This window comes from Mustela nigripes, chromosome 3 (assembly GCF_022355385.1).
Source record: "Mustela nigripes isolate SB6536 chromosome 3, MUSNIG.SB6536, whole genome shotgun sequence".
NCBI classification, from domain to species: Eukaryota; Metazoa; Chordata; class Mammalia; order Carnivora; family Mustelidae; genus Mustela; species Mustela nigripes.
In genome coordinates this window covers 2,972,359-2,988,950 of record NC_081559.1, presented here as the reverse complement: position 1 = coordinate 2,988,950, position 16,592 = coordinate 2,972,359, and the positions used below count along the sequence as shown (strand labels likewise).

Below are 16,592 nucleotides of genomic sequence, written 5' to 3'. Positions count from 1 at the left end.
TTTTTATATTATAAAGAATAATGTTCTCTGATATCTTAGTTGTTTGTAAGATGTATATTAATTTTACTTCAGCATAATCACTGTTTGCTTACCTAGTTGGGATCATAATTTATGGCAGGCAGCTACAAAAATATGGATTTCTTTTGTTAATTTATGGGTATAGCATTTATTCCACTGGTGGAATGATTTGTTTCGTTATTACAGGAGATTAGAAAACCATTGGTGCTTTGACAGGATGAGGTTATGGCATAATCTCACTTTTATGAAACTGCCAGGTGAAGGTACAAATTTTACCAAATTTTAATAAGATTTACATCAAAACTCAGCTAATTTGTTATAGACAATAAAGGAACACTTGGGCTAAAACTAGTAAAAAAAATTTTTTTTCTCCCACAGATAATTAATAAAATGTCCCCAACATCCCTAAAGATAACACTAAGGCAGCTCATAGAGGGCTCTTCAAAGACCTTGCAAGAAGTATTTACTATGGAATATCGGCTGAGTCAAGCTTGTATGGTAAGACTTTAAAAAAATATATATATATATATATTTTCTATTTATGAAAGTAATAGATATTCATTGTGGAGCATGTAAAATACAGAAAACTATAAACAAAACCCTTAAAACTGCGTGTTAATCTGCTCTGTGGAAGCACAACAGACCAGCTAGCTTAAGGGGCGTGGGACTGTCACGCTGGCACTATTCTTGAGTTGAGCTCTTAGGAAACAATGATTACATTTGTGTGTTAAGTTTAAGAAAGCCTCTGATCTCAGGTGGGGTTCAAAATAGAAATAAACCATTTTTCAGGCCTGCTCTCTGACCTTTGGGCAAGAAGCATGAACTCTGTAAATTTGAATCCCCTCACTGGTAAAATGAGGAGTGTATGTCTATGTAAAATGTAGGAATGGGTGTTACTAGTTTGTTCTGTGTCTTAATTAATAGATTAACATTGAGAATAACATTGTAAATATATTTGAAATAGACCAATGACATAGATTATTAATTTAATGAGACACTTCAGAATCATGGAGACTTCTTCAAGATGATAAACTCTTTGAAAGCAGAATCATTGATTTTGGGCTATATGTAGAGGGCCCTTAGATTAATTTAAGGCCTAAAGGAAATACTTTGCTTAGTAACTAGAAAGTAGGTCTCCCTAATGGATTTTCATATTTTGAAATAGTTATTAAATAACAATACCCAGCGCTTGTTCCGTCATGTGCCTCTTAATGTCCATCACCCAGTTACCCCATCCCCCCATGCCCCCACTCCTCACCCCTCACCCCTCCACCAACCCTCAGTTCGTTTCCTGCAATTAGGAGTCTCTTAGGATTTGTCTCCCTCTCTGGTTTCATCTTGTTTTTTTCTTCCCTCTCTTCCCCTATGATCCCTCTTCTGTTTCTTAAATTCCACATATTAGTGAGATCGTATGATGATTGTCTTTCTCTGACTGACTGATTTTGCTTAGCATAACTCCCTCTAGTTCCATCCACGTCATTGCAAATGGGAAAATTTCTTTTTTGATGGCTGAGTAGTATTCCATTGTTTATACCTACCACATCGTCTTTATCCATTCGTCTGAGCCCAGATATTTGAACTGCAATCAGTCACTGAGTTTTGCTGCCTACACTGATGATGCCAGGGCTAAAAATAGAGACAGATGACCTTCTCAAGCACAGTCCTTGAGAAGAGAGAGATGAGTAGGAATGGTGGGGGAGGGGAGGAGAACAGGCCTTTGAAAGAGCTTTCTGTGTAGATAGGAAAGGGAAGGCATGGTACGGAGGGTTGTAGGCTGCAGGTAGTTGAGGGGTGAGAAGCTGCAAATGTTCGTGGCTTAGCACTTCTCTTTTTATAATGAAGTAGGAAGTTGAGTCATGAGAATACAGTGAGAGAAAAATTTGCCAGGTTGAAAAGGCAGAAGACAGTTGAAATCATCTTGGGAAGTGAGGAGAACATGGACCATTGGGCAGTTTTCCATGCCTGTTTGAGATTTGTGGGCATGAATTTTAAATGAAGCCAATCACAGATTTTCCTGCACCAAGATTTAGCCCCTTGAAAGCAGGCAGAGGCAGATGGTAGGGGCAGGTGGTGCTGGGATTTTGCCAGGACAGACTCAAGGGGAGAGAAAGCCTTGAAGGAGATGAGGGCATTTTCAGGGGAAAGTGACCACAGTAAAGTGGTGAAAAGTCGTCGGGCTTAAGCAGACTGGGATCGGAGGTGGTGATCCAGAGAGTGGGTCATACAGGCGGTCCAGTGTCTGTTGATTTCAGGCTGTGGCCATGGGAATGGAGAAGATAGAGAAGCACTGGGAATAAGGATGCCTGGAGATTCACCATTTAATCTCAATTTTCTTTCAGGGAGGCCATGACTTTTATGAAGGTGTTAGAGCAGGTAAGTGCTGATTGTTTTCTTCCTATTATGGAAATAGGATTTGTGAGCATATACTGTGAATCAAAGATAATAGTTGTTTTATTAGTGAAAATTCCACTTTCATAAAGATTACAGAGTTGTTCCTTTCTTATTACCAGCTGGTGCATAAGGGAATATCAGTCCTTAAAATCAGTATTCTTTGGAAAATTCACATAACCTGTGTTACTACTCCCTAATTTGTATGTAAGAGGTAATCCTGCTTCTCCAGTCGCATGGACTGCCTCTGCTAAGGACAGCTGGGTCTGAAAACTCACGCTACTGCTGGAGCCTTGGAAAACTGCTTTTATTCCCTTGTAAGAAGCCTCGGGCCCCTCCCCCCCTCTCTAGTACTGGCCTGGCGGCTCCCTACTGTTACCTCTTCACCTGTACCTGAGCAGTTAAACACTGACATTGGGGAAAAAAATGACATAATTAGTAACATCTGCTAATCTTCTTAGTAATTTGTTTTTATCATCTCCAAAGTTAGCATACTTAGAGAAAGTGAAATGGTTCATTTTTTGCTCGTAGCAAATCTGTATCCCCATAAGTAAGAGCTATCATTTATGTTGCATGAGTGAGTTCTTCCTTTTGCATGTGTTTTGCTCTCTAAGTTTTTAATGTTTTTATGGATTGCTTTAATATAGTAGAGACTCTGTATATACTTTATCTGAATAAAAGATTAGATTCTCTGAGCCGTATGTAAACTTTGATAAAGACTGGTCGCTGTAGTAGAATTCTCTTAACTTACAGCACAACATCAGAAATAAGCAGGCATTCAAATCCTTTTAGAGGACTCGGAATTGAGTCAGAGGAAATGGCTGTATGTTTCTATAAAAACAAGTAAAATGTGCATTTTCCCGCTAATTCCCTGCAAATTCTTGCTGCATGTGGATCAGAGGCTGGACCTTTGATATTAGGAGGACCTGTGTGCCCTTTGGGTTTTAATGCGTTATGATTCATGACGCAGGAGCTTATCAAGCCACTTTTAATGAAGAGAGAGTATACTGCCTCATCTCTCAGCACAACCTCCCTGTTTTGCAAGCAGCATCTATCTGGGTCAGACTGTTTGCTGTGCTTGCATAATAACCAAATGTTTGCTACAGTTTGCTAATTATAAAATATGTTAGCAAATTAGATAAAAATAAACTAGCAAATTTAGGGGAATGGTTGTCAAAAATTCCCTTAACAGCTAAAATAAGCTGCTTCCTGGTTATAGAAGAAAATAAATACAGATTTCAGCAGAACTAGAGAGTTACCAAAAGGAATTTGAGTGGGTGCCTCATGAGACTTGAAAGAACCTGAGCTGTCTACATGACAGGAACTTGTTATATCTGTGCTAAGTAAAAAAAAATTCTGTCTGTGAGAACATACAGCTTTTATTAATATTCTTTCCTTTTGCCCTTAAGCAGACTTTCGGAGAGGTGAATACCATGATAGCTTTAGCCAGAGGGCTTTAAGGGAAGAGATTCTTGAAGAAAGGAATGTTCCAGAATTGCTTTTACTTATGCTGTTTGGGGAATCTAAAACTGTCAGATTGGCAGGGATCATAACATCAGTGTTACCACTGATCCTGATACCAGCTAGAAACCTGGAACTAGGCAGCCCAGACTTAAAGACCTCCAGTGTGGGGCACCGGAGTGGTGCTGGCAGTAGAAGCTTCCAAGTGTTGGTTTGCGTCAGGTCAGATCTCAGGGTCGTGAGATGGAGCCCTGCATCAGCCACCGCCCTCAGCGGGCTCTGCTCGAGAGTCCGTCTTCTTCTCCCGTGGTCCCTCCTCCCCCTTGTTCGCTCTCTCTCTAAAATAAATAAATCTTAAAAACAAACAACAAAAAACCCTCCAGTATCCCCCCGAATTATGCACATTTTAAGCATGGTTAACCATACTAAGTGTAGTCCCCCCACTATTTTTTTTTGTACGAAATAATACAGAAGGATCCTGTATACCTGTCACCAAGTTTTCCCAAGCAGTAATGGCTAGAATATAGTCATATACTCTCCAACCAGGAAACGGACAGCCCCTTCCCTGTTTAAACGACAGGTTTGCCAGTTGCCTCATCCTTATGATCCGACGGGGATGCTGCGTGGCCACAGTAAATGATGACTGCACCGTAATAAGAGAAGTAGTTTCTTGGGATAACCTGAAGACAGTCTGCTGTTTTAATTCAGAGCTGTGTGAACTAGAGGATTCAGCAGAACAGCAGTATCCACATTGAATTGTGCATAAAGTCACCCCCGTCCCTCTACTTCAAGTAATTTTCCTTTCAATTCAATGTGGAGGAGTTTAGAAGGCAGATCTGGGCCCTCCACCCTCCCTTGCCTTCCCTTTAAACCACACCAACTCGGGTTTTAGCTGCTTTATAACAGCAAGATTTCATTTACGGTTTTGTCTGAAGAAGACTAAGGCTTGAGCCACATTAGTTCATAGGCTGTGGCATCAGACTTGGTGCAGCGGGAAGTGACCACATGAGTCATCACCAGTACGTTCCTGTCCATCCAAATCCTATGGAGCTTTAATTTAAAAGAAAAATGGAATACATGCAAAAATTTTAACTTTGCAGGAAAAAATGTGCTAGACAAAATATGTCTTGTGTAAGGTAGTTTCTGTCAATTCAATAATTAAAATCTGGTAATACTGGAAGGAAACATACTAACATTTCTTATGTCTTCACTTGACAGTTTTAATAGATAAAGACCAGAGTCCAAAGTGGAAACCAGCTGATCTAAAAGAAGTTACTGATGAAGATTTGAATAATTACTTTAAGTCTCTGGGAAGTAATGATTTGAAATTCTAAGGTGGCTAGATTTTTAAGGTGTTATTTTGGAGCACATGTTGGCAAACTATAGTACATGGGCCAGATCCGGCCTGCTGCCTGTTGCTGAGTTTTCCACAAGCTAAGAATGTTTTCTGCATTTTTAAATGGCTGAGGGAAAAAAGAATCAACTACTAATATGTCATGACACATGAAGGTTACATGCAATTTCATATCTGCGCTCATAAGCGAATATTGACTGGTGTGTCACTACACTTGGCTATTTACCTATTGTCTGCGGCTGCTTTGAGTAGTGCAACAGATACCTTAAGGCCTGCAAAGCCTAAAATACTATCATCCTTTTCAGAAAATGTTTGCCAGCCCGTTTTATAAAAATGGGAAAATTAGGAGGTCTTAAATATCTAATTGAAATGAGAACTTTATGTTTTGGTTTTGGGTAGTAGTTTTTATGTTGATTAAATAAACATATGTATAGATTATTTTAAAAACCTGGAATTTTTTGGCTATTTTGTTAATGCTTCAGAGAATTTTCTGGATATATAAACCTGTTTTAAAGTAATTATGTTACTATAGAAGTGTTCCTTTTATAATATTAGAAATCTCTGGCAAAGTGAAAAGGTTTTTATGAGGTTGTCTCTGGTATTATTAACTCAGCTTTTATCTTCCCTCAAATTAACCAGAATCCTTCCCTGTGGTGAAAATGATGGTTGTTTTGTAGGATTTGTGAGTCTGAAAAAATGAGGAATTAGGAAACTCCAATCTCTAAAATAGAGAACATTGCTTTTTACAATTTACATTAAACTTGGGTGTGATGAGTTATTTGCTGTTACATAGTATAAATCAGGAAGGGGGGGGGGACTTTTTGTTCAGAATAGAAATACATTCCAAAACTGTTGACAAAATAAGTTTTTCTTAAGGTACACAAGAACCTGCAGGGTGCTCCAGACTTGGGACATTAAAGTCAGGGCAAGAATAATCTTTAAAGCTCAGTTTATCATTTTTTTTTGTGACCGAGTTTTCCCTTCATCCCAAACCACTCAGAAACTAAGAGAACTTCTGGTTTTTAAGAACAGAAAGTGGCAAAACTGAAAAAGACATCAGAGGTCACATCCTGCACCCTTCTTATAGGTGAGGGAACTGCAATCTGGGAGTTGCTTTGAATTTTCTAAATATTTAACATGAAGCATCCCCCCCCGCCCCGCGCCAGAAGTCATGAACAGATTCCGAGTACAGATGGCATGGTAGTGGACATGTTTACATTAATATTCTTACAGCTCTTAAATTGGACCTGAATGATCCAAGAAATAATTTCTGTCAGTGGAGTTTTACTCACTTTGCCTTCATTAGAAATGCAGAAAATGTTAAGCTCTTTATATCGAAAAATTTGACAGTACACAATATTGAAAGGCATTTGCTTTAATCAGAACTTAGCTAGTTCGTGGCAACTAGACTTTTATTGTATGGTTAGAAAAAAATGCTTTCACAAAAATATTTGGAAAAATACCATTTCATAGCTAAGTCTTACAAGGAGGAGAATGAACAAAACTTGAGTTTTGCAAAGTAATATATAGGGAGTACATCTGAGCTTGTGCCCTCTGCTCCCAGGAAGGCATGTCCAGTGGGGCCACACAAATACAGGATGAGGGCATTACGATGAAGCAAACAATATATATTTGTTGGAACTTTGTTTTTAACTCACTATTCCTTGACAGTATTGATCATGTGTCTCTAACTTTGATTTCTAAAGCCATAGAATACAAAAGTACAGTTCCCTCTTCTCATAAAATGCCGGTGATATTAAGTGGGATAGGAGTGTCAGGCTAGCTCCTTCATTCAATGCGTCTGTTTTTAATACGAATAAGGCATTTTGACACAAATTATTCCTATGGAACTAAAATCAGTTTTATCCCCTTAAATTGTGCTTTGAGTGCTAGTGACCTCAGATAGTTTGCAAAGAACAGATAAGCGAACTGAAAATTGAGACCTCTGGGATCAGATGCTGGCAGCTGAAAGGGAACAACACAAGAGCCCGTCACCTGGGCAGGGGGACAGTGAAGCACTGTTGCGGGGCTTGGTGAGGGACCAGCACACTTCCCCTGGTCACCTGCTGCCCTGGCAGTTGCCATCCAAGGTAGCTGGTTACACCAGGCTCGTCTGCCCCTATCCTGGATGTTCTGAAGGGAAAAGACTCAGTGGTTGGGCACGTGCCAGTGTGGTAAAGAAAGGAACTTGCTACTGTTTCCCTTCCCTCGGCGAGAACCCTGGAGACTTGTTTTTGCCGTGTGTCTTCTGACGGAGCCTGATGTGATGCTGTTTCGTGAGCCCCCGTTTTCCCGGGTCCCTTTCCCTTACAGTTTGGCCCCTGTCTTTCATGTGTGTGTGTGATTTCTAAGTCGGAGCAAATGTCTCCCTTCCCAGCAGCTAATAATTCTCTCCGTCTTCTGTTCTACATGTTCCTTCCTTATCACACAGATCCTCCATTCTTTGACCGTTCATGAAAGTTCAAAATGAAGTAGATCCAATATTTAGATCCGAAGGTATGAAAGAAGTTATTCTATCAAAGAGGTTCTCATCTGTTCTTGTCATCAAGACCAAACTGTGTCTTGATCATCGGATGCAGCACTCATCTGTTTACCCGGTTCTTTTCCCTGCCTGTCCCCAGTTTGCTGTGCTGACTAACCCACTGATGATGCAGGCCTCGTAGTTCCTTGTCCATCCATAGTTTGACATAACAGAGCATATATTTCCAAGATAATTCTCTGTTGCAAGACCTAACTCTGTTAAAATGAGTCAGTAGACGGAGCGCCTGGGTGGCTCAGTGGGTTAAAGCCTCTGCCTTCAGCTCAGGTCATGATCCCAGGGTCCTGGGATCGAGCCCCACATCAAGCTCTCTGCTCGGTGGGGAGCCTGCTTCCCCCTCTCTCTCTGCCTACTTGTGATCTCTCTCTGTCAAATACATAAATAAAATCTTAAAGTCAGTAGTGAGGTGTTGGTGCTTGGTAACAAAACAGTACTGCTATTGTGTCAGAGTGGCAACAGAGAATTCTTGCTAGATGTGGACCTGGCAGGCATCCCTGCTACACGCCTGGGACATAGGGGCCCAGGCACAGGAGGAACCTGAGGTTAAAATATTTATAAGAAAACTCAACAGTCTACATCGTACGTGTGCTGAAAAATTTTGTGTGGCTATGGCTTTGTGTTCTCACCCTAATACTGTATCTTTTAAATAGTAAATGCTTTGCAGCAAAAGTGGTCTGTTGTGAGATATAAAATGAATGAAAAATGGCAACATCTAGGCTTTTGTCTGAGTCATTAGTATACTCAAAAACCTAAATTTTTCTTCATGAGCTTGAAAGATATTTTGCATTTTCAGAAAAATTTGGTTCCTTAGCTTTTGGACTTCAGATCTTTATATTAACAGGGGTCATGGTTTTTCTGTATAAGTTTCTAGATTGCAAGTACAACAGGACAGTTCAAATCCTGGGACTAGGTGAAATGAAAGTTGAAGGACCCGGTGTCCTTTGGTAACTGAAAGATGGTACACAACTCACTTCAAAGTACTCTCTTTGTCCACACAACAGGGAGAATTCACTCTTTGTGGGTTTCAAAGGATAGCTAAAATTAGAGGTAGCATTTCTGCCTTCTTACAAGGCCAAATACATATTTATCTCATTAAAAAGGTCACAGTCTTTTTCTGCCTTCCTTTAGCAGTCAGTGACAAGGGTCTGTTGAATCTTAGTAAAAGAATTTAATGCACACAGACTTAAGTAATTCCCTTTCCAACTAAACTCAGTGTGTAACAAATCTGGATGAAAAGACCATTCTAGAGACTGAGTCCCAGTTTTTCTGCAGGCTATGTTTTCTTAGTATCTTCTTCCACTCCCAGATTTTCTGTTCCATTGATTTTAAAGAGTACTGAATTCTTGGGAAGAAAATAATTCCCCCAAAAGTTAGCGAGATTTAGAAAATAGTATATGGCTGGAAATGCCTTATGGGCATCATTACCATAAAAAAAAATACATGAGTACTCTCTTCCAAGGAGTGTTTGATCTTCTGTTTTGTAATGCAACTGTATAGTCTCATGCATAGACTGGCCCCACAGTAACCGGAATGGGAATTGCCCCATTAGTCCATAATAAAGATGGGAAGGAATGCCCATTACACCAACTCTACATCTTTGAGACATTAAAACTTCACATACCTACAGCACTGAGAAGAGGCTCTGCTTTCTACCTTGAGCAGGACTTCTGTTATTTTAATATTTTGGTGTTTGCAAAAGTTCTTGTTTCGTTAGATCACTGGACTGCTTAAGTCAATGCCATAAACATTGTCATGGCTTCTGTAAATTGTATCCTGTTCAGGTTGTGTGAAGTATTGAGTTCTATAATAACCGCTATGGTTAGTTAGGGACCTGAGGTTGAAGGTGGTTAAGGACAGGTTTCAAGGTGCACTTCTTCTACAAGGGGTGCTTTCTACTGCTTGATCGTATGTATTAAGTAGGGATCCTTGACACAAATGGCTTTGACAAATGACCCGCTAGTATTTACCATGGCTTAAGTGCAAGTTCTTTGCCAAGACATCTGAAAAATCCTTTTCATAACTTGTTTGTGTGTGTAAATTAACAAATAGTTATTTTAAAAGGAGCATCTTGAAAATAACCATTTGATTTCTTTGGTGCTACTACTAGTGCTCAGGAAGGAAGTGGTATGGCACACAGCTGACTACTGTGGTCGGGCCCTGTGCTTAGCCCTTTAAAATGACTCCAACCCAAGACCAAGCAGCAAGAATTTGCTGTTAACATAAAAGTGCTTATCGTATGTCATGTTAGGTACTCCTGTATACTCTTGATACTATCATGGACTTTTTTTCCTCCATCCCAGTGGAGTGATTTGTATTTATTCACACCAGTTTTTGCTATTATTTCATGTGTTTAAACTAGCACCAACTTCCTCCACAATTCTAGAAAGTTATTCTCAGCGTCCTACGGCGTCAGGGCCCCTCACTCTCAATGTACGGGATGTCGTCGTACTTCATGTTGTTGCCCGCCCACTGCTGCAGGGCGTCGCTGAGAATTTCCTGTGACAGGCGGTGTGCAAACTCAAAGACCACAGTTTCAGGCCCTCGTGGTTCCTTCAGTTCCTCGTCGGCATTAACTGGAGCAGGCATCCTCAGTAGAAATCTCTCTTCAGGCATAAAGCTTTCTTCACTTGCATGTCGCTTCTCACTCTCAAATGTGGTCGGAAATGGGAACGTTTGCTTTGATTTCATGCAGCCCATGTTATGTAGAGCGCTGAGTGAAGAGAAGCAGTAGCGAAGACTACTTCAGCAGCATCTCTGGAAAACACTGGGCTTGTCCACGTGAAACTGACCAGAGCTTTTCCTTTCCAGGCACTTCAGAAATCAGTGTTTCTTCTTGCCAGTCTTCACCTGTAGTGTTTATCTGTGAAAAGAAAAGTTTCATTTTGAAGCTACCAAATGCAAAATACTGTGTAATTAGGTAACGTGTAGAGACCGACCCTTTACCACTTTGGTCACTTGTGAGGGAAGAATAACTTTATCTTATCAATAGAAAGAAAACAACTCAGTAAAATTGGCAATTTACAAAATAGGAAAATTTTTTTCAAGGTCTGGAAAATTTTATAAATCTAAAAGCAGTTTAACTTTTACTAGCCTAGATTTATTTATGTATACCAGGGTTCAGCAAACTAGCCTTTGGCTCAAATACTAGCTGCCTGTTTTTGTAAACTGAGTTTATTAGAACATAGCTGTGCTGTTAGTATGTTGGCTCTGGCTAATTTCATGCTGCGGTGCAGAGATGAGTGGTTTTGATGGAGACCATGTGTCCTGAAATGCCTGAAATAATCACTGTGTGGCCATTTATAGAAAATGTTTGCCAGCCCCTGATCTGTCCTGTTGAAGGAAACAAGCATATAAAACATTTGTTCCTGCCTCAAACCCCATGAGTCTACATGTTCTTGGGCTGTTATCAGAGTTAGGCTCTGTCCCCTGGTTCAATGTTTACAACTAAAGAGACAGAATAACAGCCTTGAGGCAACACAAGTTAGATGTGGCAAAGCCACCTCTCTCTAGATGTTCCCTATGAAACTATAGGAAAAGTTCAGATTAAAATAGGTTAAAAGTTTCCTCCCTAAAATGTCTCACTCTTGTTTGATGTCTGGCCAGAAAGTAGGCTGCAGGGCTCATGATGTGCTTCGCAACTGGGTGCTGTCACTGAATGAACATCTCTTAAGATAGGACCTCAGGGTAGCTAAGTACAAAGCAACTTCACTGGAGGGAGTCTAGCCATGAGAAAGCACAGGCGAAGTCTCTGCTGCACTATGGACTGAAACGATGGAGCTCTGGAAAAGCTGATAAAGTCAAACTCAGTTGACTTCTGAAACAAAACTATTGATCTAAAGGACATATTTTTATTAAACAATGTCTGCTTTTAGTAAATATATACGTAATAAGGTATAGAAATAAATATATAAAAGGTAGCACAAAGGTCAACAGATCTTGGGGCAGAGAGATATTTTTTTTCCTTTTGAGTATTTCTTGAATCTCTTGACTGTATTACTAATGATGGGAAAATTGTTACTTTAATATAAATCCTAAATTTGGAAAAAAAATTTAAATGCATGGTAGTTTTTAAGTAGTTTATAATAAGTCCAGAAAAGGTGACTTTTGCTATTTGACAATATTTAGATTCCTATAAAATCTACCCAAGTTCTCCCATACTACTACCCCTTATAAGGACATATGGTTGGGAAGTGGCAGAAATCTAGTCCTCTGCTTTTAATTACCCTTAGTTCCATATACCTTGCCAAAGATGTATTTCAAAAATGGAGCGAGAGATGTGTCTAGTGCTTGGCTTACTAGACAACTCCTTAAAGACAGGAACTGTCCTGGTTTTACATCACCAAGGTATAATGGCCTAACACAGTATCTGCTTTGTACTATGAGGAATGGTTAAGAGAATTGTACATAGTTAACCTGAAAATGATTATACAATAAATGTCTAATAAAAGGCAATGAGTAAGCCAGCTGATTGGCTCAGTCATTTAGTCTCCTTTTGGCTCAGGTCATGATCCCAGAGGCCTAGGATCAAATCCCACATAGGGCTACCTGCTTTGTGGGGAGGCTGCTTCTCCCTCTGCCCCCACCCCCACTTTTTTTTTCTCTCTCAAAATCTTTTTTTTTTTTTTAAACAATGAGTAGAGTCATCACGATATTCTGTTTTCTAGGATCTTTGGTTTTGCAAAAGCAGCTTTCAAAGTAGTACCAGATTTACCCTCACCAAAATGACTTTAAACCTCACCAAAATGACTATAAACAAAATATATCTGAACAACAGCAGACAACTGTGATCCTCAAGAGAAGGGAAACACAGAATGTTAAACTCCACAGTTCAGCATCCTGCCTGGAAACATCTTTGAGCAGCATTATTATCTCAGGGAGGTTGGGCCCGAGCAGAGTGGCAGTCCTGCTGAGTTGAAGAGGTTGGAATCCCGAAGGTAGATGAAATTTCGAGAGACAAGGGAGCTGTGGGGAGAGGCAGAAATGGGGTCTTTCATTTGATGGGGTCTCTTCAAGATCACCTGTCTGAGGACTTAAGACATGCACATACAGGAAGAGGATTTGCAAGACTTATCATAAGTCAGTGCTGTAGAATCCTTGGAGTTCCAAGACCAACCTTAGTGGAGAAACCTCACAGAAGCCTTAGGAGGCAGGTGTGAATCCTAGAGCAGGGGTTGACAAACTTTCTTAAAGGGCTAAGTAGCATAGTATTTAGGTTTGTAAGCCATATGGTCTATGTCACAACTATACAGTTCTTCTGTTGTAGTGCAGAAGTAGCTATAGAGGGGTGCCTGGGTGGTTCAGTCAGTTAAGCGTCTCGATTTCAGCTAAGATCACGATCTCGGTTGTGAGGTCAAGCCCTTGGTTGGGCTCTGCATGGCATAGAGCCTGCTTAAGAGATTCTTTCTTCTTCTGCCTTTCTCCTGATTTGCGCATACACACTCATTTTCAATAAAAGCAAAAAACCTAGACAATATGTAAAGTAGGCAGTGCCTGTGTTCTAATAAAACCTCACAAAAACAGTCTAGCTAGCCATAGGCCATATTGGACTAAGTTCAAACAAAGAATAAAACAATACCATTTAAAGGAAGATGACATAATCCAGACTCCTATCCATAATGTCCATCCTAGAATAAAAAAATTACTTGGTATGCAAAAAAGCAGGAAAATGTCCCATGTCCAAGAAAAAAGTTATTAGAAATAGACCCCCCAAATGACCCATAATTTGGTAGTTAACACAGCTAAATAGAACTGTAGAGCTGCTTATGTTCAAGGACATAAAGGAAAAATGATCATAAAGACTGAACAAGTAGAGAATCTCATCAATGGGAAGTGTAAAGAAAAAAGTAAACTCAAGAACTAAAATGAAAAACTCATTTGTATGAGCTATTGAATACTTAAGAAAGGATTAATGAACAGACATCTATAGATCTGTCTAATCTGAAAAATGGGAAAAGATAAAGTATGTCTTAAGAACAGTAAGGATTTAGACACATTGGACCCAGAGAACAGGAAATGAAGAATATAAGAAGAAGAAAATAGGACAATTAGAAAACAGTAAAGTGACTGACTTAAATCTTTACATATCAAAAATTTAGAAGGAAATGGACTAAAAATTCCAGCTTAAAGGCAGGCTACTTAAAAAGTAAAATTCAAGCCATACAAACATAGTCAACAGATCTTTGACAAAGGAGCAAAGGTAATACAGTGGAGCAAAGAGTCTTTCAACATGTGCTGAAACAGCTGTGTAGTCACATGTTAAAAATCCTAGACACAGACCTATACCCTTCACAAAAATTAACTCGAAATGGATCAGACCTAAGTGTAAAACATGAAACTATAAGACTCCTAGAAGATAGCATTTAGGAGTTAAATCTAGATAATCTAGAGGACCTTAGATTTGGCAATCACCTTTGAGATAAAATACCAAAAGGCATGATCCATGAAAGAAATAATTGAGAATTTGTTTAAAAACTTTGGCTTCACAGAAGACACTGTTAAAAACTTCGTCTTCATCATGTTAAAAACTTCGGCTTCATGAAAGACACTGTCAAGACAATGAAAAGCCACAGACTGAGAGAAGATATTTGCAAATTACCTACAATGTACAAAGAATTCTTAAAACTCAAGTAAACAACCTGATTTAAAAATGGGCAACAGATTTAAACAGATGCCTCACCAAAGAAGACATGCAGATGTCAAATAAACATATGAAAAGATATTCAACATTCTACCTTAGGAAACAAATTAAAACAACCCTGAGATACCATTATAACTTATGAAAATGGTGAAAATTCCAACACTGATGACATCAAATACTGACAAGGATGGGGAACAACAGGAACTCATTCATTGGTGAGAATGCAAAATAGTACAGCCACTTTGGAAGTAAGGGTGGAGTTTCTTACTAAAACCTAATCTTACCATATGAACCAGTAGTCATACTCCTTGGTATTTACTCAAATGAATTGAAAAATTGTGTCCACACCAAAGTCAACATATGGATGTTTATAGTAGTTTTGTTCTTAATTGCCAAAAGTTGGAAGCATCCAAAATGTCCTTCAGGTGAATGGATAAACAGGGGTATATCCAGACAATGGAATATTATTAGGTGCTAAAAAGAAGTGAGTTAACAAGCCATGGAAAGGAAAGGAGGAAGCTTAAATGCTTATTACTAAGTTAAGCCAATCTTTCCAACTCTCTGATATTTTGGAAAGGGTAAAACAAAGCAATAGTAAAAAGTCCACTGGTTGTTGCCAGGGGTTAGAGAGGAGGGAGGGTTGAATGGTGAAACGCAGAGCATTTGTAGGGCAGTGGACTACTCTGTATGATACTACAGTGGTGGATACATACCATTATACATTTGTCAAAATCCATTGAAACTACAACAAAGAGTGAACCTTAATGTAACTATGGACTTGGAGTGATGGTATGTTAATATAACAAATGTACCATTCTGGAGTATGATATTGATAGTAGGTAAGGCCATATGTGTTGAGTGTGGGGATGCAGGGGCTCTCTACTACCTGCTCAATTTTGCTGTGACCCTAAAACTGCTCTAAAAAATAAGGTCTTTTAAAAATCCAACTATATATGTTACCTCTAAGGTCCTTTATAAAGGTTGCAAGCAAGAGGGTTAGAAAGGATACACCTGGCAAATAGGGAAGCATAAAAAATACTACTGACATTCAGACAAAGTAGACTTCAAGACCAGGGGGATTACCAGATATACAGAGGCATATTGTATGTGTCAATGAGGAAGACATGACAGTCATAAATGTATATGTAACTATTAACAGAGTTTGAAAGTAGAGAACTCAAGTGAGAAATGAACATTGCTCTCAGTAACTGATAGAATATCCAAAGGAAAAAACAAGGAATTCAAGTTTTGAACACTAGAATTCAACTTGAGCTGACATTTATAAAAGGCTATACCCAACAGCAGTAGGATATATACTCTTAAGAAAAACTACATGGTGGTTTCAAAAAAATTCAGAACCTTGAAAGTTTTATTTTCAAACCATTAGAGTTAAATTAGAAATAAGTGGCAATTAAAAAAAAAGCCCCCCAGTACTTGGAAACTATCACATTTCTGAATAAACCATGGGACCCAGAAGAAATTATAAGGACATTAAAATGTTTTCAACTAAATAGAAACCATAACATACCAGAATTTTTGAAATGCACCACAAAAACTTAGAGGGAAATTAATGGGATTTCAAATGCTCGTAGCAAAAAAGGTTTAGTTTAAATCCATGATCTAAGCTTTTACCATAAGAAGCTAGAAAAAGAAAGATAAACCCAAAGTAAGTAGAAGGAAATAAAATGGATAAGAACAGAAGTCAATGAAAGCAAAAAGGGCAAACGTGGAGAAAAGCAATGGAACCAGTGCTGGTTTTTAAAAAGATTTAATAAAATAGGTAAGTCTCTAGTCTGATCAAGAAAAATGATAGGACACACATTGCCAAGATGTATGTAAGAAAAGAGACATTAGTACAGAGGCTATGTACAAGACCAACATGGGAATATTATGAACTTTATATCAATACCAAATGACCAAAACTAGCACAAGAGAAAATAGTCTTTATCAATTAGCCCTTTATCAATTAAAGAAATTGGATTTGTAATTTAAATCTTTCTGAAAAAGAAACCTCCAGGCCCAAGTTCCTAGCTAGAGCTCTAAATTCTTTCAAACACTCCAGGAAAGAATACCAGTCTTAAGCTCTTCAGAAAACAGAGAAAACACCTAAATTTATTCTGTGTCTTATCAGGATTACACTGTTACCAGAAGCTAAGACACTTGAAGTGGGGGGAAAAAAAGTAAAACAACTCTAC

General features: G+C 38.9%; 2 protein-coding genes across 10 annotated transcripts in view; one reads left to right on the top strand and one right to left on the bottom strand.

Moving 5' to 3' along the window:
- HIBCH (3-hydroxyisobutyryl-CoA hydrolase) overlaps positions 1–16,592 on the top strand; it is a 142,932-nt gene that overhangs the window by 87,187 nt on the left and 39,153 nt on the right. For 6 of the 8 annotated variants that reach the window (XM_059393055.1, XM_059393054.1, XM_059393050.1 and 3 more), the window contains 2 exons: positions 397–516; positions 2,358–2,391. In XM_059393055.1, the coding sequence (XP_059249038.1) occupies positions 397–516; positions 2,358–2,391 (154 nt within the window). Of the gene's footprint in view, positions 1–396; positions 517–2,357; positions 2,392–4,447; positions 5,019–5,085; positions 5,676–16,592 lie in introns of those variants that run through there. The other 2 variants (XM_059393056.1, XM_059393057.1) reach the window with 2 other exon arrangements.
- Positions 6,027–16,592, bottom strand: part of C3H2orf88 (chromosome 3 C2orf88 homolog) — a 41,295-nt gene continuing 30,729 nt past the window's right edge. For both annotated transcript variants that reach the window (XM_059393061.1, XM_059393060.1), the window contains exon 2: positions 6,027–10,620. In XM_059393061.1, coding sequence (XP_059249044.1) covers positions 10,170–10,457 — 288 coding nt within the window. In that variant the 5' untranslated portion in view covers positions 10,458–10,620 and the 3' untranslated portion in view covers positions 6,027–10,169. The remainder of the gene's footprint in view (positions 10,621–16,592) is intronic.